Source organism: Pavona decussata, unplaced genomic scaffold, assembly GCF_977016875.1.
Source record: "Pavona decussata unplaced genomic scaffold, jaPavDecu1.1 SCAFFOLD_180, whole genome shotgun sequence".
Taxonomy (NCBI): domain Eukaryota; kingdom Metazoa; phylum Cnidaria; class Anthozoa; order Scleractinia; family Agariciidae; genus Pavona; species Pavona decussata.
In genome coordinates this window covers 1647179-1672666 of record NW_028145590.1, presented here as the reverse complement: position 1 = coordinate 1672666, position 25488 = coordinate 1647179, and the positions used below count along the sequence as shown (strand labels likewise).

The 25488-nt window shown below is 40.4% G+C and overlaps 3 protein-coding genes and 1 pseudogene across 5 annotated transcripts in view; all 4 read right to left on the bottom strand.

Annotated features, from left to right (window-relative positions):
* LOC146463188 (uncharacterized) overlaps positions 1-14877 on the bottom strand; it is a 25971-nt gene extending 11094 nt beyond the window's left edge. The window contains exons 1-2 of one of the 2 annotated variants that reach the window (XM_085084788.1): positions 14710-14877; positions 12926-12991 (exon numbers count right to left, since the gene is read on the bottom strand). In XM_085084788.1, coding sequence (XP_084940914.1) covers positions 12926-12991; positions 14710-14877 — 234 coding nt within the window. The remainder of the gene's footprint in view (positions 1-12925; positions 12992-14709) is intronic. The other variant, XM_085084789.1, reaches the window with a different exon arrangement.
* Positions 292-4700, bottom strand: LOC146463190 (uncharacterized). Of its 2 annotated transcripts, XM_085084766.1 has the most exons (3): positions 4135-4700; positions 2211-3286; positions 292-1009 (listed from the first exon to the last, which is right to left on the bottom strand). In XM_085084766.1, exons 2-3 carry the CDS (start codon positions 3282-3284, stop codon positions 569-571), a joined length of 1515 nt encoding a protein of 504 aa, XP_084940892.1. In that variant the 5' UTR covers positions 3285-3286; positions 4135-4700; the 3' UTR covers positions 292-568. The 2 variants fall into 2 exon arrangements, with proteins under 2 accessions (XP_084940892.1, XP_084940894.1); XM_085084768.1 differs by lacking the exon at positions 4135-4700 and having other exon boundaries at positions 2211-3485.
* On the bottom strand, positions 7223-11970 carry LOC146463189 (uncharacterized; annotated as a pseudogene).
* Positions 13448-25488, bottom strand: LOC146463187 (uncharacterized). Its single transcript, XM_085084792.1, has 4 exons — positions 25191-25488; positions 23560-23625; positions 19753-20016; positions 13448-19372 (listed from the first exon to the last, which is right to left on the bottom strand). The coding sequence occupies exons 1-4, from the start codon at positions 25344-25346 to the stop codon at positions 19103-19105; spliced, it is 756 nt and encodes a 251-aa protein (XP_084940918.1). The 5' UTR covers positions 25347-25488; the 3' UTR covers positions 13448-19102.

The window sequence follows — 25488 nt, the reverse complement described above, 5'->3', positions numbered from 1 at the left end:
ACGATCTATTCGAGAAACAATAATAAAAATTTTTAGGGATTAATTGTATGAGTAAAAAGATCAGACCAATTTGTTCATGACTACAATTAATCCCTAATTGTTTTGAGAAAAAGTACAGTTCTCCTATTGATAATAATGCTACCATAAATACAAGCATCCAATCGAGCACAGCAAGATCAGGTTTAAACAGATTAAAAAATGTGCCAGGCGGTCTTTTTGTATTGATTTGCTTACTTTGGCTTTGAAAGTTGATGATGATGAGTTTACTTTGATTTTATGAGTCAACTTAAAATCTAGCCTTTATGACAATTTCTCAAAATGAATACCCTTGAAGTAGACTAGAAACTAGTTGTGACAGTGGTGCAGCCGCCGTTTTTGGCGCGAAACTCTGAACGACAGTCATACAATTAATTTTCAATTGTTCAGCAGTGATACAATGATAAATTGTTCTACTGTCGGCCAATCAGATGCAAGTATTTATGGGAGCAGTATTATTATATATTTATAATTTTTGATGATAATGTCAACAACCATACTTTAGTGTTTCAGACTAAAGGGGCACTAAATCTTATTGCTGTTGGGTTAGTTCAGGGACAGGGAGGTATTTCCACCTTTGGGCATCCTCTTTCCATGGGTACTGCCTTACGAGCTCCAGGCGCTGATTGTCGTCATAGAATTCATCAGTTTTCTCAAAGAATTGTTTGTAAGTCTGGAATGTGGTATTGTGTTTACCAAGCTTGTATTCTTCGTTGATGAATAATTCAGGTACCTTCTTGAAAAAGACTTTAGAACGGTGGATGTTCTTAAAAACTCCAAGACCCTCTCTCTCCAATTCATTGAACTGGTCAACTACAAAAGAAGGTGATGGGCGACGAATTGAAGAGAAACTGGTGTATACTCTCTTCGCTGTCGTGAACATGTCAGCTGTTTCACCTAAAACCCTCTGCTTTATTTCATCAGCTGATGCACCAGTTCGAATAGTGTGCTCCCCTTCCTTCAGTGTGGCAGCCTAAAATCGTAATGATATTAATTGTAATGGAGAATAACTACTACTGATGATCATCATCATGATAAAAAAACTTAAAAAAAAAAAAAGGTAAAAAGGGTGGACCGGCCAGCTCAGGGGACCTATTACCCAAGTACAGTTGGCCTGAATAAAAGCATAAGAGTGTCGTTGTAGGCTCTACTTCCCAAAAAAATACAACACAAACATAAAGGCTTGTATTTTAACAGGGTCTCCATACATCCAATTCATACAATTATACTTCTTCCAAGGAGTGATTTTTTTTTTAATCAAAATGTGGCCCGCATATTAATTTAAAATCCATGTTTCCAGTTTCATCTCTTACAGCTCCATGTTCTGCTTCTTCTCTTTTTAAAAAAAAAATAATAGTATAAACAGGTATGGGGGCTAACGCGAAAATTAAATGTGGATCTTTTACCCCCTAGACTCTCTTGATGTTATTTACAAATAAAATAAAAAAAAATTCAGTTTAAAGAGTCAATAAAGGTTGTTGTTGCTTATATGGAAACTTACAATACAAATGTGTGGTTCCCACAAATATCCATACTCTCCTCATGGAAGGTCAATGGAAATTCCAAGGGGAGGGGGGGGGGGGGGGTCACAACAGCCAAATTGTTTAAGGAAAAGTATGAAGCTGAACTGGAAATTCCAGGGGGTGGGAGGTTCAAAAGAAAACACCTTCCATGGGGGAGGTATGATTATTCCTGGACCACACAATGTAATACTGTCAAAGAAGTTCCATTTTCCAGCTTGACCGAATTAATTCCTTAAGAAACTTCCCCAAAAAACTTTCACTTGCCCTTTGGGCAAGAAGATGGGTAAAATCCCCAAGCCTGACAGCAAAATCCACTGGCCCTTCTTTGTACCCTGTATGACTACAATAATACAGTACATCAGCAACCTACAAGAAATACTGAAGTGCTCTAAGTTCAGAACTTAGCATTCTTGTCAAATACAAAGGGGTGTTAGCTCCATACTCCCCACCTCCCCCCTCCCCCCCCCAAAAAAAAAAGAAGAGAGTGGAAATTCCAAGGTTTTTTTAAGATACAAATGATAAAGAAATGTAAGAAGCCTCATCGTACTTTAAAGATGAGTGGGTTAACACCTTCTATAGGGAGGTATGGATATTTTATTGAACTATATGATTAGAATAATATTGCTATTGAACTGTCAGTGAAATCCTTACCAGATCCATCAATGCCTTGACATGTGAAAGTGTTGAACATAGACTGATTGCCTTCTTCATTAGGTCCTCTGTGATAACTCTGGGTGTCGTACCAACAGAGGAATCCAGGGCTTTCCTGAGGCGGTCGTAGAAAACATGGAGCACAAGAGCCAACTTTAAAACATTTTTCCCAGCTTTGGAGTTTGATTTCTCTGTGCCACTTTCTGGAGTTGCCCTGGCAAACTTCTGATAGCATTCTTTCGCGGACTGGCTAAGTTTATACTCTGCATGGTCCGAAGTGTTGTGCTCGGCATAAATTTTCTCGTAGACAACATCTAATGATGTAACTGGAAATTCATCCAGCCTTTCTGAGAAACTTTCTTTCTCTTCAATTGAAACATTTTCTCGGTCGCAGCAATACAGCAGAAATCTGTCCGCGAACCCATTTTTACTGTCCACAGCCTTTCCCCAGATTTTCTTCAGGAATAACTTTGGGGTCGTGTACCCAATAAGGGACAAAGCTGCAAACTGTGTTCCACTTCTTTTCCCCTTGCTGCCTTTTACACAATACCAGGCATCTCCGTCATAAAGTTTACAGACACGCTCCATAGTGAGTGCCTGATCGTTGACACCCTTAGAAGGGTAAACCATTTTACTGAAGAATGCTTGGCACTCATCGATACACATTATTGGTACCGACTGTTCATTTAAAAAGTAGTTAAACAGTCCGGATGAAGAGGAGTTGTCTACCAACAACTGCTTTTCACTTCCAATCTTAGGCTCAAGATATTTCACAATTGGGTTACTGCAGTTTATTTGGGCTGCTGGAGTTTTTCCTGCCCCTGATGGTGCAAGGGCTACAAAGAAGAGGTTCGCTCTCTCCTTGTATGTGGAAAACAGCTTTAACTCAGATTTGCCCAAAAGGGCACCAATGGTGGATAGTACTCCGAAAAATACTAATTCTTTTCTGGTGCCATGAGCACGCGAGAATACATCTAGCCACTCAGTGATTTCTGCCGGGCAGAAATCTTCCCATGGAAGGGAAACATTCATGACTTTTGACACAAGGTCGTCGATGCTGTTTATTTCCTCCATACCTATCAACAAAATTTTGCATATTATTATTATAGATTTGACAAAATATATACTTTAAAAACATTGTTATCTAAAAGGATATTCAATGACTATATTCCCTGTGAGAGTCATGGAACCAACAATAATTAATCTCCATCAACTTGCATTATGATTTGAAATTTACAAATAAGTCTGCACCTGTAGCATTGCTTGTACATAAAGTTTGACAGCACTCTATCCTGAAGGGGGGGGGGGGGGGGTACACTCCCATATAAGCTATATAGGTATGTGCTGGCATGAAGGGTAGGGTGTTTCAACAGGTAAGACTTGGATAGATATGAAAATCATAGATATTTGCTCTAGCCTCGAAAAGGGAAGGAATTGTTGGCATCTTGTCTAGATATACGGAAGGGTCATAATATGCAGCTGAATATGGTCAGGGTAAGGGTATTTGAGACCCCTACCCAAAAATATTCAGAGTACCATCCCCGACCCCCCTCCCTGGCAGACTGAACTTAGTGCCCTGTGGATGTGCTCGGATTCGTACTAATACAATATTTTTTAGGCGCAGTCAAATAAAATTCAACTAAGTAGAAATCATTATTTGCTCATTTTGATTACTATTATAGTTGTATAATTTTCACTCCTTTGGCTTTTACAACCAGAGGCAGATGGACGATATTCGCATTCCGCTACGATAAGTCACGTTTCGATGTACGATACGTTAAAAAGGGCACAAAAATACACTGATACTGCTTAGTTGCCTCGTAAAGTTATAATGGTGAAAAAAGTTAACTAAAAGGTCCCCTTCGAGGCACAACAAACAAAAGATCGACAAGAAATATGTCTTAAACGAGCAAACACAACCTACCTGCGACAAAAGCGCTTGAATTTGGCGGGAATCGACGGGAAGAGGACAGATCCACCGTACAATTGATCAGCGGAAGTATTCAATACGTCAAGTATGTGCTCTTTTGTGTGACATCGAGCCATCGAACCATCGAACCAACGGTCCAACGATCAAACGATCCACCGAACCAACGATCTATCGAACCAACGAACCAACGATCCACCGAACCAACGATCTATCGAACCAACGAACCACCGAACCAAAGATCCACCGAACCAACGATCTATCGAACCAACGAACCAACGATCCACCGAACCAACGATCTATCGAACCAACGAACCACCGAACCAAAGATCCACCGAACCAACGATCTATCGAACCAACGATCCACCGAACCAACGATCTACCGGACCAACGATCTATCGAACCAACGATCTATCGGACCAACGATCTATCGAACCAACGATCCACCGAAGCAACGATCCATTGAACTAACGAGCCGCCGATCCGTTAGACCACCAATCATCAGTCTCTCGTTAAGGAGTGACGTCACTGGTGACTTGGTATATGGTGCACCAGCCCCGTTTCGTGGGTATGTGCAACTTTTTGTCACGGTTCACACCAAATCTTGCTGAAAATTTTAAGCCACTTACAGAGCTAACGCACGTCAACGCAGTCTGGTCGTGGTCCTCGTGGCATGACCAAGCCTTCAGGTAGATGCCAGTGGCAAGGGCTTGGGGACAACCTGTGCCTTTCATCAGCTCCACATTGTGAGCCACTGAAATAAACTATGCTATTGAAAAGAGTGTTTGGCCATTAAAGAAGCATGCACTAAGTTCTACCAGTAGCTGTATAGCAAACAAGATGTTGTAGTCCATTCAGACCACCAACCGCTTGAAACTATCTTCAAGAAACCGTTGAGTAGTGCCCCTAAGCGCTTTCAGCGCACGATGCTTCAGCTTCAGCCATTCAAGTTCACGGTGGTGTACAAGAAGAACAAGTACATGTACTTGGCAGATACTTTGTCAAGAGCTGCTTTGAAGCAGCCTGCACCCTCTGGCACCCAAGAGGAAGTGTTTCAGTGTTACTTAGGAGATACTAAAGAGTTGTTTAGTGCAGAACTTGATTTCCTAGAGCTAGATTCCCTTGAAATGCAACCAAGTACCTTAGAGGAAATCAGAGTGGCAACACAAGGTGACCGTACGCTGTCTGTCTTTTGTCAGTTTGTGGCTCATGATTGGCCACCTTACAAATCCCATGTTTCATATCATGGTGTTTTTTACAAGTCCCATAAGGTCGTCATTTCCCTACAATTACATTCTACTATGGTGAGATACCACAAGGGTGGTTAAAGTATGATGCGTCGCGCCCGAGAAGTGATGTATTGGATTGGAATGCGAGCGGCGATTCTTCAAGAAAGTGCCAACTGCTTTGTGTGTGCTAGCACACACACAGAACAGTTGGCACACATCACTGCTGAAAGAACCGATGTTGTCTCATGAAATTCCCATGGTCCTTGGAAGTTTATCTCACAAGACCTGTTCAAGAAAGGAGGACGGTGGTATGCTGTTACTGTAAACCACTACAGTGACTGGTTTGAAGTTGACCTGCTAAAAGAGGACATTAGTGCTGCACATGTTGTTTCAATTACAAAAGTACACCTCGCCCGCTATGGTGTTCCGGATAGGTTTCTGTCAGATAATGGGCACCAATATGTCTCTCAAGAGATTGAGAATTTTGCCAAGGCTTATGATTTTCAGTTGATCACCCGATCGCCGTATTATGCGAGAGCACAGGTAAAGCGAATCCGCGGTAAAAGAAGCTAAAAAGATGCTGAAAAAGTCTGACCTTCTTACTGGTCTCCTAGAAAATAGAAATAGAGCGCCTCAGGGTATGACCTTCTCCCCAGCACAGAAGTTTCCTTGTCGTCGAACAAAGTCAAGTCTGCCCGTCTCTGAATCATTTTTTCGCCAGTCTGTGCCAACAGTGACAGTGGTGCGCAATGAGCATCTTGACAGAAGAGCTAAAGCAAAATCCCACTATGACAAAACTGCGAGTAAGGAGCTAGTGCCGTTGGTTCCTGGGCAATTCGTTTATCGTAAACTCAATGATAAGCACCGTGGTGAAAGGTGGAACCACTGATCATTCTGCTGGATCCACACTTTCACCAGTTGGAAGTCCAATGTAAAAGTCTCGATATGGTCGACCAATCTGCCCACCGCAGAGGCTAGATCTTTGATAGTGAATAGTTAATGCTCGAAAATGCTGAGCGAGACAAAACTCGGATTGTTAACGAACGTTGCTTGTTCCTGTAAGAATTTATTATTATTATTATTATTATTATTATTATTATTATTATTATTATTATTATTATTATTTATTTTTTGTACAGAAACATATTAAGGCGTTAATAGTGTTACGAGTTCGTTTTGTGAGTGGCGAATAGTTCGTAGTCTAAACAGAACGCAGGGTTGTCGGAACAACAACAAGGTTATTTATTCCAAATGAGCGTAGCAAATTCAACACAAAACTTCACAACAAGCACACTCTAGGCTTGTAAATTACAGTTCGACCTCTGTCACACTTGAATAAACACGGCCTCTGCCAAATATACACGCGACCTCTGTCACACTTGAATAAACACGGCCTCTGCCAAATATACACGCGACCTCTTCTCATAAACAACAACCTCTCTAAAAGCTAAACCGATTTCCTTATATACTAATGAGCGTAAGATTCTAGAACTTTCCGGCGCAACTAAATAAAGTAACATTACAATATAAATCTATTTACGGGATCATACGTAAACGGCTTCAGAAACTGCTTAGTCACTATGATGCAAAACTAATTAAATATGCGAGAATATTCTAGACTAAATTAGCATACGGTCACGCAACAATTTTTCGTAACATAACCCCCTCTTGAGAAGAAATTTCTTAAATTTCTACTAACAACGAAAAATTAATTAAATAGTGCAAAGAGAGGAGGTAGTCCAATGTCTCAAAAGTTATTCCTCTACTCTGCTCAGATAATCTGCTCCTACATTCTCGGATCCCTTGATAGCCTCAACTCTAAAGTTGTAGCTCTGAAGAAACATAGCCCAACGCATTCATTTAGCCATTCCATTAGCGAACTTCGCACTGTTGATATACTTCAGCGGTTCGTGATCAGTTTGCAGTACAAAGGGAACTCCGTATAAATACAGGTGAAACCTTTTGAATCCCCACACAATGGCTAAACACTCTTTCTCAATGGTTGAGTAATTACGCTCCGCACTTGATAATTTCTTGCTACCGTAGCAAACGGGGAACAGCTTGCCATCATGTTCCTGCATTAGTACAGCACCAATACCACTGTCGGAGGCATCAGTCCGCAGAAAGTAGGTTTTCTCTGGATCTGGCAGCCGCAGGATTGGTTCTTTTGTGAGGAGGGCCTTAATACTCTGATAGGCTTTCTCTTGTGCCTCGACCCATTCGACTTTGTTCGGTTGACCTTTGCGCGTGAGGTCTGTCAGCGGGGCAGCTAAGGCTGCGAAGTTGGGAATAAAATCTCGATAATATCCGGCTAAACCCATGAACAATCTTATCTGCTTCTTTGTAGTAGGTCTTGGAGCATCTCTAATCTTTGTCACGTTGTCTTGATGAAGACCAATTAAACCTCCCTCCAAACGGTGACCGAGAAAGTCAACAGCGTTAACTCCAAAAAGACATTTAGTCGGTCTTATGGTCATTCCAGCTGCTAATAATCGTGTAAACAATTCTTGTAATATCTTGATGTGTTCTTCCCACGTACGGGTGTGAACCAAAATATCATCCCAGTAAAACTCTACGTTATCCATTCCATGCAATAGCTTCTTCATGGCTCTCTTTAAGGTCGCTGCGGAGTTGATCATACCAAACGGCATCTTCAGGAATTCGTATGATCCGTCAGGCGTCACAAAAGCGGTCTTTGGTATGTCTTCCTCAGGGATAGAAATTTGCCAGTAGCCCTTACTCAAATCAGTTCTTGTGAAATACTTGTCACCATTCAACTTCTGGAACAAATGCTCGGCAGTCGGCATAGGTTCAGGGTCAAACACAGTTAATTTGTTCAACTTCCGGTAGTCCACGCATATCCTATTTGTGTTGTCTTTTTTCTTAACAACCACGACAGGTGAGGCATATGGTGAACTTGACTCTCTTATAACTCCCATCTTCATCATGTCTGTAATATCCTTCTTCAGCGATTCTCTCAGGCTATACGGTACTGGGTAAGGTCTTGATCTGACTGGTTGATCGGATGTAAGTTTTATATGATGTTGAGCCAAACTTGTAGTACCTGGAGCTTCTGTAAACAAGCTTTGAAACTGACTTGCAAGGTCTTTGAACTCTGCTCTTTGCTCATCAGTAAGGTTATCTCCTGTAGCCACATCTTTGATCGACTCTTTAGCAACATATCCACCAATTTCTAAAAAATCAACACCATCCACAGGATCAACTTCTTCTGCTTCACTTTCAGCATGTCCGCTCTTACTAGTGTCAGCGTTCACTTCGACAGCCACTGCTCCCACGGGTACAGAATCCTCTCGTTCAAAATACTTCTTTAGTAGGTTGGCAGGGTAAACTCTCTCCTTTCCTTTGACACACACTTTATAATCGTTGAGACCCACTACTGCACTAACCTCAAATGGACCTTTCCACTGCATTAGAAGCTTGTTATGGTCGGTCGGTAGCAGTATTAATACTTTATCTCCTTGTGCAAACCTTCTGACTTTAGCCTTACGATCGTAGTAATGCTTGCCTTTGTGCTGGGCTTTCTGAAGTTCAGTATGCGCAAGCTTGAGAGTATCTTCCAGCTTCTCACGTAGCTCAAACACATACTGGTAGCTGTTCTTTACTTCAGGTTCCTCCAACTCTTTCGTCCAGAGCTCTTTAAGAATAAACATCGGCCCTCTGACAGCTCTTCCATACAGCAACTCAAACGGCGAGAAACCAGTAGACTCCTGAGGAACTTCACGATATGCAAACAATAAAGCGTTGATATAACGATTCCACTGTCTCGGCTGCTCGCTGCACAATCTCTTTAACATACTCTTCATGGTTCCATTAAACTTCTCCGTCAGGCCATTACACATAAGGTGATAAGGAGTCGTAGTGAGCTGTTTAATGCTCAACAACCGTGTCACTTCCTTCATACACTCAGATACAAATTGCGTGCCGAGGTCACTCAAGATCTCTTCAGGCACTCCTAAACGACTGAAGATATCCACCAACGCTTCCGCCACAGTCTCCGTATCAATGTTTTTGAGTGGGACAGCTTCAGGATAACGGGTTGCAAAGTCGACCAATGTCAATATGTATCTATCACCGTCTTCACTCGGGGGGCCAATAGGCCCAACCAGATCGATTGCTACTCTCTTGAACGGCTTGTCAATTAATGGCATCTTCTCCAGGGGAACCTTCGGTACAGAACCCTTGTTAACCGTCTTCTGACATACATCACATGACTTGCAGTAACGAGTCACGTCCCCTTGAATACCTGGCCAATAGAATGCGCTTTGAATCTTATCAGCCGTCTTCTTTATTCCCATGTGTCCTCCCATGAGCGATCCGTGAGCTAGTTCCATGATCCGACTTCTCAGCTGCACAGGAACCATAACTTGCTTCAGGGGTTTACCATTATTCACGTAAGGGTGTTTGTAGACGCGGTACAAAACTCCACCTTTCACTTCAAATGAAATCTCAGCCTGGCCTCTCACAACTACATCATTTCGCTCCCAATATTTTTGTAAGCTCTCGTCATCATTTTGCATTTGTTTGAGCTTTTCTCTATCAACTACAGGACTTTCTTTAGTACTCGGTACCTTCAATGGGATACGTTCTCCGGCCTTCTTTGCTTGACCTCTCGTGGTTACAGCACACGCCTCTTGCACATGATCTTGCCAGCTCGGATCCGGGTCGTCAGCAGCTCTCGCGCCTGGTACATTACCAACAATTAAATCATAAACAGCATCGGGAAGACACTGCGCCTCCACTTGGCCCTTGAGATAAGGTGTATCAACGCCAATCTTTGCAATGGGCACTTTCCTTGCCGTGTTGTCGATGAGCAGCATAACATTAAATTCGCCAGTGAACTGATCCTCAGACACAAGATCCTTCTTTACTACTATTCCGCTACAGCCAGTGTCTCTCAGGACATCAACAGACTTCTCTCCAACTCTACCTTTCACTACAGGCATTTTACTTCTCACTCCAGACAAAGGTTCAACACAGGCGCTACTCAATAATGGAATCTTCTTACCACAGGCTAACAGCAGCTTCTCATCTTTAATACAGGACTTAACTTCTTCCGCTGTGGGTTTACTCTCAGTCTGCTGAACTAGGCAACTGGCGCTCACTTGACCACGTTGCACAGGGTTACCATCCTTACTTTGTCCTCCGGATCTCCGTCCACCTGATCGACAGTTTCTAGCTTCGTGTCCTTGCTTGCCACACAGAAAACACCTTTTTCCTATGGTTGGGCAGTTGGCGGCTCTATGACCACGAGCGTTACACCTAAAGCACTGGAGGGCTGTTGAATTAGACTGTGTGTTCTTGGCTTCCTCCCTCTCAGGCGGTAATACCGGCTTTCTGCTCACTGGGCTAAACAAATGCTTACCATGGGCCTCTAAGTACTGGTCAGCGATCTTCGCAATCTGTGCTAGGGTCTCAGGTGCCCTTTCTCGTAGGTGAATGGCCAAATCCTTAGGGCAGGAGTCAATAAACTGTTCTTTCACTATCAAGTCCTTTAGACCGTCAAAGGTTCGCTCAGTATCCGAAAGCTCTAGCCACCGTAACAGGTACCTGTCCAGTCGCACGATAAACTGGTCCGGACTTTCGTCAACTTCCGGCTTAGACGCTCTGAATTTACGACGATAGCCGTCTTCTGTGAGATCATATCTCTTCATCAGCGCAATCTTGACTTTACCGTAATCTCTAGCTGCTTCTTCAGATAGGCGTGAGTACACTTCGAGTGCTCGTCCAGACAACAGAGCACTGAGCTTTGATGCCCATCCAGTTCTATGCCACTTGGCTGTATCTGCAAATCTCTCGAACCTCTGCAAATATGCGTCCAAATCATCTTTACCATCCACGAACGCTGGAAGTTTCGGCGCTTTAGCTCTATCATCTCTCTCTGCGGTACGACCATCACCATTCGTTGCTGCTAACCTAGCAAGTTCCAACTCATGTTCTCTCTTGGCGGCCTCAGCAATTTCCTTCTGTCTCATGAGGTCAGCTTCATGTTGTAATTTCCTAATTTCTCTTTCCTGACGTCTCGCTTCCCTTTCTTCATCCTGGCGTCTGCGTCTCTGTTCCCTCTCTTCTTCCTCACGTCTCTGCCTTTCTGCTCTCTCTTCTTCCTCACGTCTTTGCCTTTCTGCTCTCTCTTCTTCCTCGAGCTTCTGCTCCTTTACTAACTGCCTTTGTTTTTCTGCTCTCTCTTCTTCCTCACGTCTTTGCTTTTCTTCTTTCTCTTCTTCCAACTTCTATTGTTCACGCACAAATTCGAGTAGCTTTTCACCTTCCAGTCCAAACTCCTTACCAAGTTGCATAAGTTTCTCCATTTGACAGCGTTAGAATTCCAAGGCTCTTTCACTTGCTACCACTTGTTTCCACGGCACAGTTACTTCCTTCCGAGTTGCGATCCTTTCCTGGTTATCGGTAGACAACAAACAGTTCCTTGAATTCCACTCTCCAGCGACAGGCCCCCAATGTTACGAGTTCGTTTTGTGAGTGGCGAATAGTTCGTAGTCTAAACAGAACGCAGGGTTGTCGGAACAACAACAAGGTTATTTATTCCAAATGAGCGTAGCAAATTCAACACAAAACTTCACAACAAGCACACTCTAGGCTTGTAAATTACAGTTCGACCTCTGTCACACTTGAATAAACACGGCCTCTGCCAAATATACACGCGACCTCTGTCACACTTGAATAAACACGGCCTCTGCCAAATATACACGCGACCTCTTCTCATAAACAACAACCTCTCTAAAAGCTAAACCGATTTCCTTATATACTAATGAGCGTAAGATTCTAGAACTTTCCGGCGCAACTAAATAAAGTAACATTACAATATAAATCTATTTACGGGATCATACGTAAACGGCTTCAGAAACTGCTTAGTCACTATGATGCAAAACTAATTAAATATGCGAGAATATTCTAGACTAAATTAGCATACGGTCACGCAACAATTTTTCGTAACAAATAGCTTCTTTTGAAAATGGGGATGTTGGTAGGACTGTTGTAATTGGTCAGCGGTGTTGCACATGCACATGAGTTGTGTGTGTAGAAAGAATGGCCGACAGCCTGAACAAAGGTTGATCGTTATGTTTGCCAAGAGGTTCCTGTTCGAGCCCGTATCGACAGGTCAAAAGTTGAAACCGTTTAAATGGCCCTCTTCCCGTCTTTTCTAAAACAACAACCTAAAATGACCATTTACATTAATGATTTAATGGAGAGTGAAACGCACGATACTTAATTTTACTTTTTCTTTCTGAATTAAAGAGCGGCCCCTACGACATTAACTCCTGGATAGATCGGCCACAGTAGTAAACCAACTTAAAGAATAGAAATTATTGCGAATTTATTCAGAAAACGTCGCGTTTATTTTACGTCATGTTTTTATTAATTTATTTCCTAAACAAATAAATTTACTCCAGCGTGATCTTGCCTTAAACCAATATAGTTTAAACAGTCACCAAAAGTAAATAGACAAATAATTATACGATAGTATCTAGTATTTACATAAGAAAACTTTATGTTAATATAAATTTACATTTTAAACTCACAAAGGAGTGGCCGTTTTCCGTTCTTTCCTTTTTTATGGCAATACACAGCATACCTGTAACGCAATTCTGCAAAACAGCATACAAAGGTTAAGTCTAGGTCACGCCTTATGGCATATTGACGCTACGTAGACTCAGGTACGTTGGTGACTGTTCTGCACAATTCGTTCTTGTTTTTTTGTTTACGTTGCCATTTCTAGCTTTCTATTCCTCATTGCTGTATTTTAGCGTGTTAGCCGCGCGAGCACTTAGCGTGAGATATTTTTGGTAAGGACTTTTTTCCCATTTAGCGAAAGCCAGAGTTCTCGTTTTTATGTCAAACAATCGTATCAGTGTCTTTCTTTTTGTTTGTTTCTTGGTTTGTTTTCCTTTTTTGTTGTTTTTATTGTTTTCTATAGGACTAATGGGGCTTCGTTCCGGGCCAATTGGTTTTGGTCAGGGTCTGGCTACTACGACTTTTTATAATTACGTCATTCAAACATCGTCGTCAACGAAACCAAAGAAAATAATAAAAGCAATTAATCGTTACTGAAATAGGTTTCTCAAGTCACGAGAAATCGCGAAGGCAATGAAAACGTCTGTTTTTTAGCGGCTGTGAAAATACTAATTAGGTAGCTTTTGTCGTCTTGAAAACAGGATTTATATACATATAACAATGTTAACTAATGATAGCATATGTAATCAGTCAGATAAAATTAATACCTTGAAAGTGGTTGTTAATTTATGTATATCACGAGTGCCATATACACGTATGAATTAAAAACTACATTTAAGGCAATAAACACCTAAACTGCTGACTGGTTGTACTGGCAAGATATTATATAATGCATTCTATAAATAAGTTGAAGCAGACGACCGCGTTATTATTCCGCACAGCAATACACAGAAATATTATGTATGCATTTTCCGCCGCTTACTCAGACTATAATTATTAATAATATGCTTCCTGTTTATGTATAGCTTGACAGCAGCGCCTGTATAAATTATAAATGTAAGCTGAGGCTGTGCGAGAATCTTTCCCAATCTACACAATACCAATCCGCTTTACATAAGTAGCGCTGGCTGGGAAAGGGCATCATCGAAAGGGATCCTGGCTGACAACTGGAATTAGGCATCAACAGCTAGCTGGCTGTGAAGAGCGGATAATATTTTCCCACGGTTGTTTAATTATTAACCTTAAATCCCTTATTAGATGTCCAGTAACCGTTTCAGGCAATTATAAATCAATTCTGAAAATTTTCTCGTTGGCTACTCTTGTCCACAGTTAACAAAACCTCAATATTTAGTAATGAAACTCTGGCTATCAGAGTACGATATGTCAACAAAGTTTGTAACCGCATAACATAATCTTTGGTCATTATTATAATGACGGCGACGGCAACGAAAGCGTCACTTGAAAACATAACTTCGCGTTATTTCTACTGATTCGCAATTATTCTAGTTCGTTCAACTTGTACAGTGCGGCCGAAGTATTCTGGAACAGAATTGGTAGGAACGGTGTTAAAGTTAAGACAGAGAATGAAAAATTCGCCGTCGTGTGCTCCGGCATTCTCCAAAATATCTTGAATTTTGGTCATTTCACGCTGTTGTTGCGCAGAGGACGGCAAAGAAATTTACAAAAACACAAGCACGTACAAAGCTATTGATTTTTGCTCATTAAACCTTTTGTTTTGTGCCATTCTCGTTGCCGTCGACATCGTTGTTGCTTAAGATCCATATTTAAATTATCTGGTAAAACAACTGTAGTACTAGCCTCACGCTCTGTCAGCAATAAACAGTACACTTACCCATATGCCGCTCACAACGTGCAATACAATATGGAAAGTGTTATTTTTAAAGTAATCTAAGACTATGATAAGAAGCAGCCATGCCACCCCAATGACGATGAATGCAAAGGCAAGGCACTTTCCAAGACATCTTGCCCGCATGTCGTCCATCTTGTTTTTAAGTCTCATACGTGACCTTCATCAAGGAAGTTAATGCAACTTACGTCATGCAGTCAAACAAAGAGAATGCAAAACAGCGTAACACTCTGTTCAATGAATAGGCCTTATAACGGTTTTAGACGCCATTTTGACGAGTAGGCAAAGACGTCTTGTAATAACAGTCTTTTGTATGGAAATCCGATGTCAAATAATTTTTGTAAAACATCGCTTCTGAAAAATTCATGAATTGGAAACTTTTGGCAATAGGAAAATGATTTTAAGAAAAAATAAATAAGGTGATGTAGCGTCAGAAAGTGTCCTTCCATAATGTATGCTGTACGTTTTAGTTTATATCTTTCAAGTATCTCAGCTTGCTTGGTTAACATTTCTAAAGAAATTTTTAAAGAAATAGGTGTAACATTGTATATATTATACCCAAGTTTTTTTTTGTCAGCAATAACGGAAACTCACTGTAAGGTCAGTTTCTTAAATTGTGTTTAGTACACAATTATGATAGTAACTGAAGGTTTTCATGTACCCATTCTAGTTCCACTTACCGGCACACTATTGAACTGTTCCAGTTCGCTTGATTTACAATCTAATTTGTTGGAACACGTATTTTTTCTTTTCTCTATGTAAGACTATGGCTTAGCCCATGATCTGCTGTTATGTTTAGCGGACATTCCATTTTCAATATTTTTCACTACCATTTTACTTGCATGATTGTTAAATAAATCATTGAAAGTATGGTACATTCCCCTGAATATTAAGCGATGTCTCGCAATAAAAATACAAATTATACATATGTTTTCTGTACAGCTATCAGTTTCTCTCTAATAAAAGGGTTTTATTCTACATTCCTCGTTTATTGTTGATCAATGTTCCTTACTTGTGTGCATATTTATAATCAGAATGGTAATTATCTTACTAATGATAACTATAACAGAATTCTCGAATCTGATTGGTTATCAGCAGGCCCTATTTGAGCATTAATTGGACAGTTTTCGCGTCATGCCTAGTGGAATCGGAGAGTACGCGTCATTTGCACGCACTTAACTCAATTGTTGTCCTCTATTTATTCCCCGTGTCGTCCAATTCTGTCCGTAATCATACTCGTGATTAATTACCATTATAAATCACTACAATAAGAATATATTCACCCCGTACGAAGACTAAGCCCTTTTTGCAACAATACTCTCTCAACAGTAATCCTCTCAAGACAGTTCCTGGCCTAGCTCTTTAGTACAAATTCAGCAATTCTAAATTAGACGATGCTGATTACAATAATTCAATATAAAAACAACGGCCTAGCAACAGACACAAGTATGCAATTGGATACCTTTTTTTTGATATATTACATGGAACCTGCCAATGAGCCCCAATTAAATTAATTCACAACAGAACACCATCAGATAGGTTAAAGAATGTTAAAGTCTGCGTTATAAAAACAATTTTGCTAAGTATCCAACAGATAGACAAATTGCAACAAACAAAGTGTTATCGACGAGTTTTCCGATAAACTATTGGCGCACAATAGGAGCACTCGGATTTCTTTTTTCCGAGTATGCCTGCGTCACTTTCTAGAATAATCATCATTCTCATTCATTCACCAGGCTCGAAATATGCCATCACATTTCTTTCATTTAATAAATTGTTGTTAAACGTTTTGTGGTTATTGGTTTTCCTTAGAGCTAAAAATTCACAATTCTGTTGCACTACTATTGCTTCATTCAAATGGAAGGCTTGTTCAGTGCAAAAACGATTTTAAAGTAGACAAAACATACCAAAATACTTTCCAAATTTCCCTAGTATCACAGTAGTTAATGACTTTACTTTTTAACTCGAGAATACGCGCATGCGCAATGAACGAGTTATAGCGATGGTTGACTTTTGACTTGGTTGGTTGGTTGGTTGGTTATATCGTTAACTTTCGGGCATGCGCCGTAAATGAGTTTTAAATTCAATTAGAAAAAAAAACACTAGAAACAAAGCGCATTTTATAGTGCTGTAAATAAATTCGTTATTTTGCTGTATGCAGTTTGCGCGCGCGGAAGCGACCAAGAAGTATGAAGAACTCTTTCGATTCTGTTTTCGGATCTTTGTGACTTTCGTGTTACCAAAACAGCGGGTAATTTAACGACAGTTGCCATACACACGAACGCACAATCGCTGGAAACATTATTTGTCAGCTAACGTAGCGATCGTTATCCTGATATTCGATTTGATCTCGGCGAATCCAATCGAATTGTTTAGTAATCGAACCCAAGCGAACACCAATCTTTCCGGTACCGAACGGTCGATTATCAAGCTCAACGTTGGCGTTAATCTTTTAAACTGTGTTTTATACACCCAATTTTAATATTTTGTTCAATCCAACTTCAACCACTCATAAAATAAAGTAGTCACTTCTGTCTCATTCACCAACCAGTGTTCCCGCCAAAACAACCTGAGCCAGCCAGCACCAAAGGCCAATGTGGTTAGACTGTGATCATGCACATATTTGCTAAACAAAATGGCGAAGCATTGAAGACCATATTTATGGTAATGTCCGTTCGCTTTTCTTTTAAAAGTAGTGGATACGTGTTTGCAATCGATCGAGTTATACAAATGTCTGAAAAGAGCTCCCGATCACTGACGTTTTCCATGTTTGTATTTATTGCGCGATCTGATCGGCTGTTTGAATGAACCAGCTGGTAAACTCGGTTTTAAAATGCGCGGCAATTGTAAATGATTTTCCGACTGAATGGTTTTATGAATAAGTAATTATTTAGTCTTGGCAACCATTGTTATTCAGTCGAAGGCTTAAAACAATAGCTCACTCGCTCAAGACGCGCCATTTTCAAACGAGAATCCAACCAGCAGTTTTCAAACTTAAAAGGACAGTGGTTCCCGATGACCAATTTTAAAACTTTTAACAGATTCTTGTCAAGAGAAGATCAATTTTTCATAAACCGTGCGTAGGTTTTCTAAAATCAGTATACTTTTTTAGAAATTTGCTTTTGAAAACGGCCTCCATACAAAAGAAGGCCAATTTTCCCTTATTTTCAAGTGCAAAAGGACAGCCCTTCCACTTAATCAATCTTCTTTATTTTAGTCTTAAAATATAGTTACAACATTCCTCTTCAAAATGCCGCGAGTAGGTTTTTAGGTTAATCGTTTTAGAAAGCATGAAAGCGAGTTTTATCAACGCTACCGGGCCAATTTTCGCACTTTCTTCTCTTATTCGGGGCTTTTCAGAGCGCGTATTTCCGCCTCGCTGATCATGAATAGTTAATGAATGTCACAGCATTCTGCCCTATGGAATGGAGATTTTTCGTTAAATCTAAGCAAAGTTATAAGTTTTTTCAGTTTTTCAGTAGGTCCGGGGTCGTAAACTCAATTAGCGAAAAAAAAAAAAAAAAAAAACCGCGGAATTTTTTTTTTCACGACGCATTAGAACAATCTTATTCAATCTGTAGAGAATACTTTGACAATCATTTTACTGTAAGAATGGAGATTTTTCGTTGAATCTGAGAAAAGTTATAATTGTTGTTGGTTTTTTTTACAAAGTACAGTGTCTTTTAAGAATTTAAAAATTTATTGAATTGAATTGAATTCAATTAGCATGGCATGCGTTTATGTATGTTTAGCACCAGTGGCCTTATTTACTGTAGGCCTCACCGATTTTTTAATCTATCTTCCCTTCGCGTTTGAACTAACTGAATAGTTTTAGTCAAAAAGATTGCGTGATATTGCGTTTGCGCTACTTGAAATTTTGCCACCAAAAACATATTTCCCGCCAGAAAATGTCTTCAGCTGAAAGAACCACTCTTAATTGAAAAGTTCACTGTTAATTGTAACTTTTTGCATAAAAACTCGACATCTTTCATCATATTTTTGCTTCTCATACAAAAGTATTACATCCAGTAGATTAAGTTTGCTAAAAAAATATATACATAGTTTGGCTGTCAGTTTTCTCGCGAAGCGGAGAGTGCCATGTCCCGTATCAGTGACGTCGTAAACAATATTATGAAAATTTCTGGTGAAATGAACATTTTTAGATCTTCTCAGCTTACATTAGAATAACCTTATTCAATGTGTAGGGAATAAGTTTACAATCATATTTATAGTAAAAAAATGGCCATTTCTCGTTACATAATTGGGCAAAGATATACTTTCTTTTAGCTTTCAAGGAAGTGTCCGTAGCCGTCAATTACTGATGTGTCATCTGCATTCACGAGTTGGCTCACAGGAGCCTTTGATTTCTATGAAGTTGTCAGACATATGTCATAATAGGTGGCCTTTCAGGAAGCTGACACCTATTGTCTGTTCTAAACGTTGCCTCAAATGAAGGACCTTGGAAAAACTGGCGCTGTCCTACTCGCTCTTCGTATAGAGGCACGAGGACTCTAGCAGGCACGGCGTCTTGATCTCTTGACACTTGCGCAGTAACCATTTCATAGCCTTCGTGCATTGAACCGCCGCCAGAGACCTCAGTAGGTCTTTCCGTTGTGATGCAGTTGGCAGAATGCGTCATATGTTGCACCTGATATCAGAAAAAGATAGAAAGGTTATCATTTTATAAAAAGAAAAAAACATTTAATGGGATCTCTATAGTGAGTTTTTATATTAGTTTCCTGAAAACGGATTAGCTTCAGTCATATTAATTTTCATTAGATTTTATTTCACGTGAAGCTACTCGTCCTGTTTCTGTAAGTCAAAAACAGGGCAAGCCTTTCACTGATAGTTTAGTTAAAAATTCATCGATTTATCCAGCTCAATTTTTTAAAATAATCCTGACTTTAGCCAGCCTCGCCTTCAGTCTCATTGGCTAAGTATAAGGCGATATTCCGCGCGATTTCGCAGGATAATTGCTTTTTTGTTTAATTAATCACTTGAACATTTTAATTCCTTTATGTTTTTCACCTGTTGGTTGTTGATCCTGCATAGACTGCAACAATCAGGGTTCATTGTACAGTAGAGAATGACTGCAGAGATTCCGGTCAGACATTCAAGGGGACCAACTATGCACGATGTTAAAATAATGAAAATAACGTCTGGTCCGTCACTGTCAGGTTTAGATCTTAAAGAAAAAAAATGGTCATCGTCTTCAAGTGCAGCAGTGTACACACCAGCCATAAAGGCACCAAGCAGAGCAGATACGATGGCAAAAAACATAAAGACACGACCCTGAAAAAAAGGCAAAAACTCACGTTTAAGCTAGAGGTCGTAATAAGTTATGAAAGATAATAACTGGCAAAAAGATTAATTGACACCTAAGAAATTGCATTTGTTTAACCTTATAGCTGAGAAAAACATGAAGGAAATAATATGGCTGAGGTGTCTAAACAGTGTCTGAGAGTACGGTTAATCATAACTGAAATAAGTCTGTAGTTTATGCCCTTGGAAAAGGTTGCCAAAAAAAAGAAAAAAAAAATACGCCGGAGCGCCTCACAACTTCGTTCTTGAAACCGCGAGGTCGTCAGAAGATGCAACCTCGTTCCCAGAGCATTTTCACTTTGAAATTGGGAGGGGAGGGGTGGAGAAAGAAAAACTTGCATCGGCTGGTCACGTGACCAACAAACTCCCGAAAATCTTGGGTGTAATAAATTAGCGCCGACTAGATTATGCATATTGTTGCGAATATCGACTGACACTTCGCTTGCGGCTAAATAAACGCCTGTTATGCAGGCTACATCGAGGCTCGAATTTTGTGCAATATTGTTGTAGCAAGATGGCGAAGACAAGTGAAAATCCGTAGTCATTGGGCTTAGTTTGCCTTTAAAACCACCGTAAGCTTCCTTAATTCTTACAGTTTCTTCCAGTCCTTAACCTGTCCAAATGAGGAGTTTTAAAAAAAGTCTAGATGTTATTAAGACAATCGATTAAAGCAAGTGACACACTCGGACACCAACCCACGGACTGGCCAGTACCTTACCCATGCGCACTGCTATATCACTATTACCCGAGCAGTGGCACCCATGGACAGCTGTTTTGGCCTTGTCAGGCCTCATCAGCGTGGCATAGCCGTCGGAAACAAGCCGTCGGGCAGAAGGCCAGGTGATGAGGCTGTACGCATGCGTAAGGTACTGGCGTGCGGTTCCCAGCCAACATCTACCACATGTGTGCTGTGGGTGATATGGCTGTGCGCATGCGTAAGGTACTGCCCAGGCCGTGAGTTGGTGTCCGAGTGTGTCACTTTCTTTAATTGATTGTCTTATTGATTATACTGACACACCGATTAGCCTAAAGGCTGATCCACTTTCCCAGCGCATGCCGTGAAAGAACTGCCGTGCGGTTCCCAGCCAACAGCTACCACATGTCTGCTGTGGAGCCGTGTGACCACAATTTATGCTCGCACCAACGTATTATAATTTAGTTTTGTACCACGCACAATTAGAGATTGGAATAATCTACCACACAATGGCGTAGAAATTGCGGACGATGTCCGAGTGTGTCACTTGTTTTAAGTGTTTCCGCTCATTGATTTTAATGACACACCGATCGGCGTAAAGGCTGATCCGCCTTCCCAGCGCATGCCGTGGGAGAACTGCCGTGCGGTTCCCAGCCAAAAAGCTACCGCATGTGTGGTGTGAAGCTGTCACTAAACGGGGTGTTTTACACCCGCCTCGGCAGTTAAGGGTGCCTGATACACGGCCTTCTGGTCTTTCGGTGCCAGACGGCTATGCCATGCTGATGAGGCTTAACAAGGCTGAAACAGCTGTTCATGAGCGCTTACCATTTGAATGGAATTTTTGGTAGTTTTTTCTGAACAAATGGAACTGGTGCACTTTTTTGCACTATAAAAACGGAACGGATTGAACCGTATCATTTGATGGGACGTTTCGGATGCCAGTGGGCCGGGAACTGAGTACGCCGGTATCAACAAAAAACATGGCGGCTGAACTTCCCGTCATGTTAGACATTTAGCGGACGACTTGGAATATGATTTTTTTTTTCTTTGGAGAAGACGACGATTTCATTGTTTTGGCTGCTGCAGCGTCCATATTTGCAAGGGGAAATTTAAATCGAATCCTTGGATATTTTAAACAAACGATAGCAACGTATTCTCTGGATGAATTTAAAGCTCATTTTCGTATGCAGAGCGCAACATGTGAAATTGTGGTGAGGGAGGTCACGGCTACGGGAAATATACCTGCTGGAAACCCATTCGGAAGACATGTTATCGACCCAAGGAAGCAAATTTTAATTTACCAGTTGGTGTATGGCGAACCAGGAGAGCGTACGACTTGTTGCTGATAGATTTAACGTTACATTTAGCAGCGTCACAAGAGTAATGCATCGGGTTACCAAAAAAACGTCCGCTAACACTACCAATGAGGAAAGACACGGATTGCATCGATAGTCGTTTTGGAAATCTGCCGCCATCTTTTAGATCTTCAACATTCTTTCTCGGAAGTATCGTGAAGACCCTGGCACTGGTAAGTGTGAACAAATGGGACAGAAATTTTCGGTAAAAGCGAGAAAAAGGGAATACCTCAAAAGGTATTACCTTTTTTTCCGAAAACATTCCACCGGGATGAACCGTTCCATTGGAATTCTCCCCGGAATTACCGAAAATTCCATTCCGGGTGATATGGTTGTGCGCATGCGTAAGGTACTGTGCATTTCGCCTGACGTCTTTTTAATTTGATCTCTTGTTTTGCCCGTTCACAGTTTGCGACTATTTTAGTACACCATTTGGAGCATTTGATTTTGGGCAAAATTCGAGCCTCAATGTAGCCTGCATAACAGGCGCATTTAGCCGATCGCGAGCGCAAAGCGCCAGTCGATATCAACATTCTGCGTAATCTAGTCGCCGCTAATTTATTACACCCAAGATTTTCGGGAGTTTGGTGGTCACGTGAAAAGCCGATGCCAGGGTCTATTTTTCACCACTCCCAATTATAAAAGAAAAAAACCCTGGGAACGAGGTTGCAGAGGATGACAAGCAGTATTCGTTAAGTCTCGAAAGAGATTGAAATCACTGAAAAGTTCTTCGGAAATCGTCGGACGATACTCGACACTGTTCGGTGCTGCACCTCCGTTAAATAGTTTAGTATATTTCTTTAGGCCTATTTAAACGGTTTCAACATTCGCTTCAACATGCGTTCAACACTTTGTTGAACTAAATGTTGGGGGGCCTTTGAACAGGTCGTTCAACATTGTTGAAAGTGTAACAAAAATGTTGAAAGCGTGTTGAATCAAATATAAATTGGTTTAAACTTTTATTTAACATGGAATTGCGTCGGAACCGTTTGAACATTCTGTTCATCCGACATTTGCCCAACATCCGTGCAACTTTTGTTGGACGAATGTAGGTCAAATGTTGAAACTGTTTGAACGGGCCTTTTCCCATCTTCTCCAAAACAACAACCTGTGAATGACCACCGACATTTATGATTAAATGGAGAGTGGAACGCACGATGCCTAATTTTACTTTTTCTTTCTGAACTTAAAAGCCGCCCCAACGACGTTCAATCTTGGATAGAGTGACCACATTGCTACTCAAACCAAATGAAGAGACGTTATAGCAAGTTAATTCAGAAACGCCGCGTTTATTTTTTAATTTGTTTCCTATAAAATAAAACGAATTTTATCCAGTGTGAACTCGCCCTAAGCCAATGTGGTTTAAACGATCATCAAAAGGAAATAGACGAATAATTATAAGAGAGTATCTAGTATGGACATAAGAAAACTTTAAGTCAATATAATTTTACATCTTAAACTCACAAAGAAGTTGCCGTTTTCCATTCTTTCTTTTGTGATGGCATTACTCAGTGTACCTGTAACGCAATTCTGCAAAAGAGCATAAAAAAGGTTAAGTCTGGTATACACCCTTTTTTTAACGTCTAATTTTCCAGCTGAGGATGAACGTTCTTATATTTTGTTTGCGATTTGAGGCTAAAATGGTTCTTAAGATGTTCTAAAATTACATGGTATACACTACATGACTTTCATTAAATCAATGCGGACCTATCAAAGTTCATTGCCTGCTGAGATATGGAATCAAGAACTGCTGATTATGACAAACCGAGATGTGTGTCACCATTGTTTATGTTATACATGGTTAATTTACGTTACAGCCTCGACGTTATTATCAAAAGTGTTATATATCTGTGGTACCTTTACCTGTTTAGCGAGGGCCAGGCTTTTCATTTTTATGTCAAACAATCGTATTAGTGTCTTTATTTATTTATTTATTTATTTATTTATTTTTTTGTTGATTTTTTTTTCGTTTTTTGTTTTCAATAGGACTTTTATGAGGCTTCGTTCTGGGCCAATTGGTTTTGGTCAGGGTCTGGCTACTACGACTCTTTTACGTCATTCAAACATCGCCGTCAACGAAACCAAAGAAAATAATAAAAGAAATTAATCGTTATTCAAATAAGTTTGTCAAGTCACGATAAATCGAGAAGGCAATGAAAATGTCTGTTTTTAGCGGCTGGGAAAATACTAATTAGGTAGCTTTTGCCTTCTTGAAAACGGGCTTAATATACACATAACAATGTTAACTAATGATAAAATTAATACCTTGAACGTCGTTGTTAATTTATGTATATCACGAGTGCCATGTATGAATTAAAAGTTACATTTTAGGTTTTTTTCTCTTTTAGAAATTCCTAAACTGCTTACTGATTGTTCTAGCAAGATATTTTATAATGCATTGGATTGTATCTTCTTTCAGTAAGTAAAAGCAGAAAACCGCGTAACGATTTCGCAGAGCAATACACAGAATATTATGTATGCACTTTCCGCTTACTCAGACTATAATAATTCATAATATGCTTCCTGTTATAGCATGACAGCAGCGCCTGTATAGTTTATAAACGTAAACTGAGAGCGCGCGAGAATCTTCCCCAAACCACAGTAAACAAAACCTTAAAATTTAGTAATAAAACTCTTGCTATGAGAGTACGATATGTCCTGACAAAGTTTGTTACCGCGTAACATAATTAAGACGACAGCGACGACAACGAAAACGTCACTTGCAAATAAAACCTTCTATTACTTCGCCATTATTTCAATTTGTTCAACTTGTACAATGTGGCCGAACTATTCAGGGAAACAATTGGTAGGAACGGCGTTAGTCAGAAAAACAATAATTCGCTGTCGTGTGCTCGCGTTCTCCAAAATACCTTGAATTTGGTCATTTCACGTTGTTGTTTTGCAGAGGACGGCAAAAAAATGTACAAAAACCCATAAACCACGAACAGAGCTAATGATTTTGCTAACTAGACCTTTTGTTTTGTGCCGTTCTCGTTGCCGTCGACGTCGTTGTTGCTTAAGCTCCCTTGGTAAATTATCTGATAAATCAACTCTAGTACTAGCCTCACGCTCGGTCAGTAATAAACAGTACTTACCCATACGCCGATCACAACGTGCAAAACAATATGGGAAGTGCTATTTTGAGCATATGTATATAAGTCTATGATAAGAAACAGCCATGTCACCCCAATGACGATGAATGCAAAGGCAAGGCACTTTCCAAGACATCTTGCCCGCGTGCCGTCCATCATGTTTTTAAAATCTCATACGTGACCTTCATCAAGGAAGTAATTGCAACTTACGTCACGCAGTCAAACAAAGAGAATGTAAAACAGCGCGACACTCAGTTTAATAAATAGGCCATATAACGGTTTTTGTTTTAAAACATCGCTA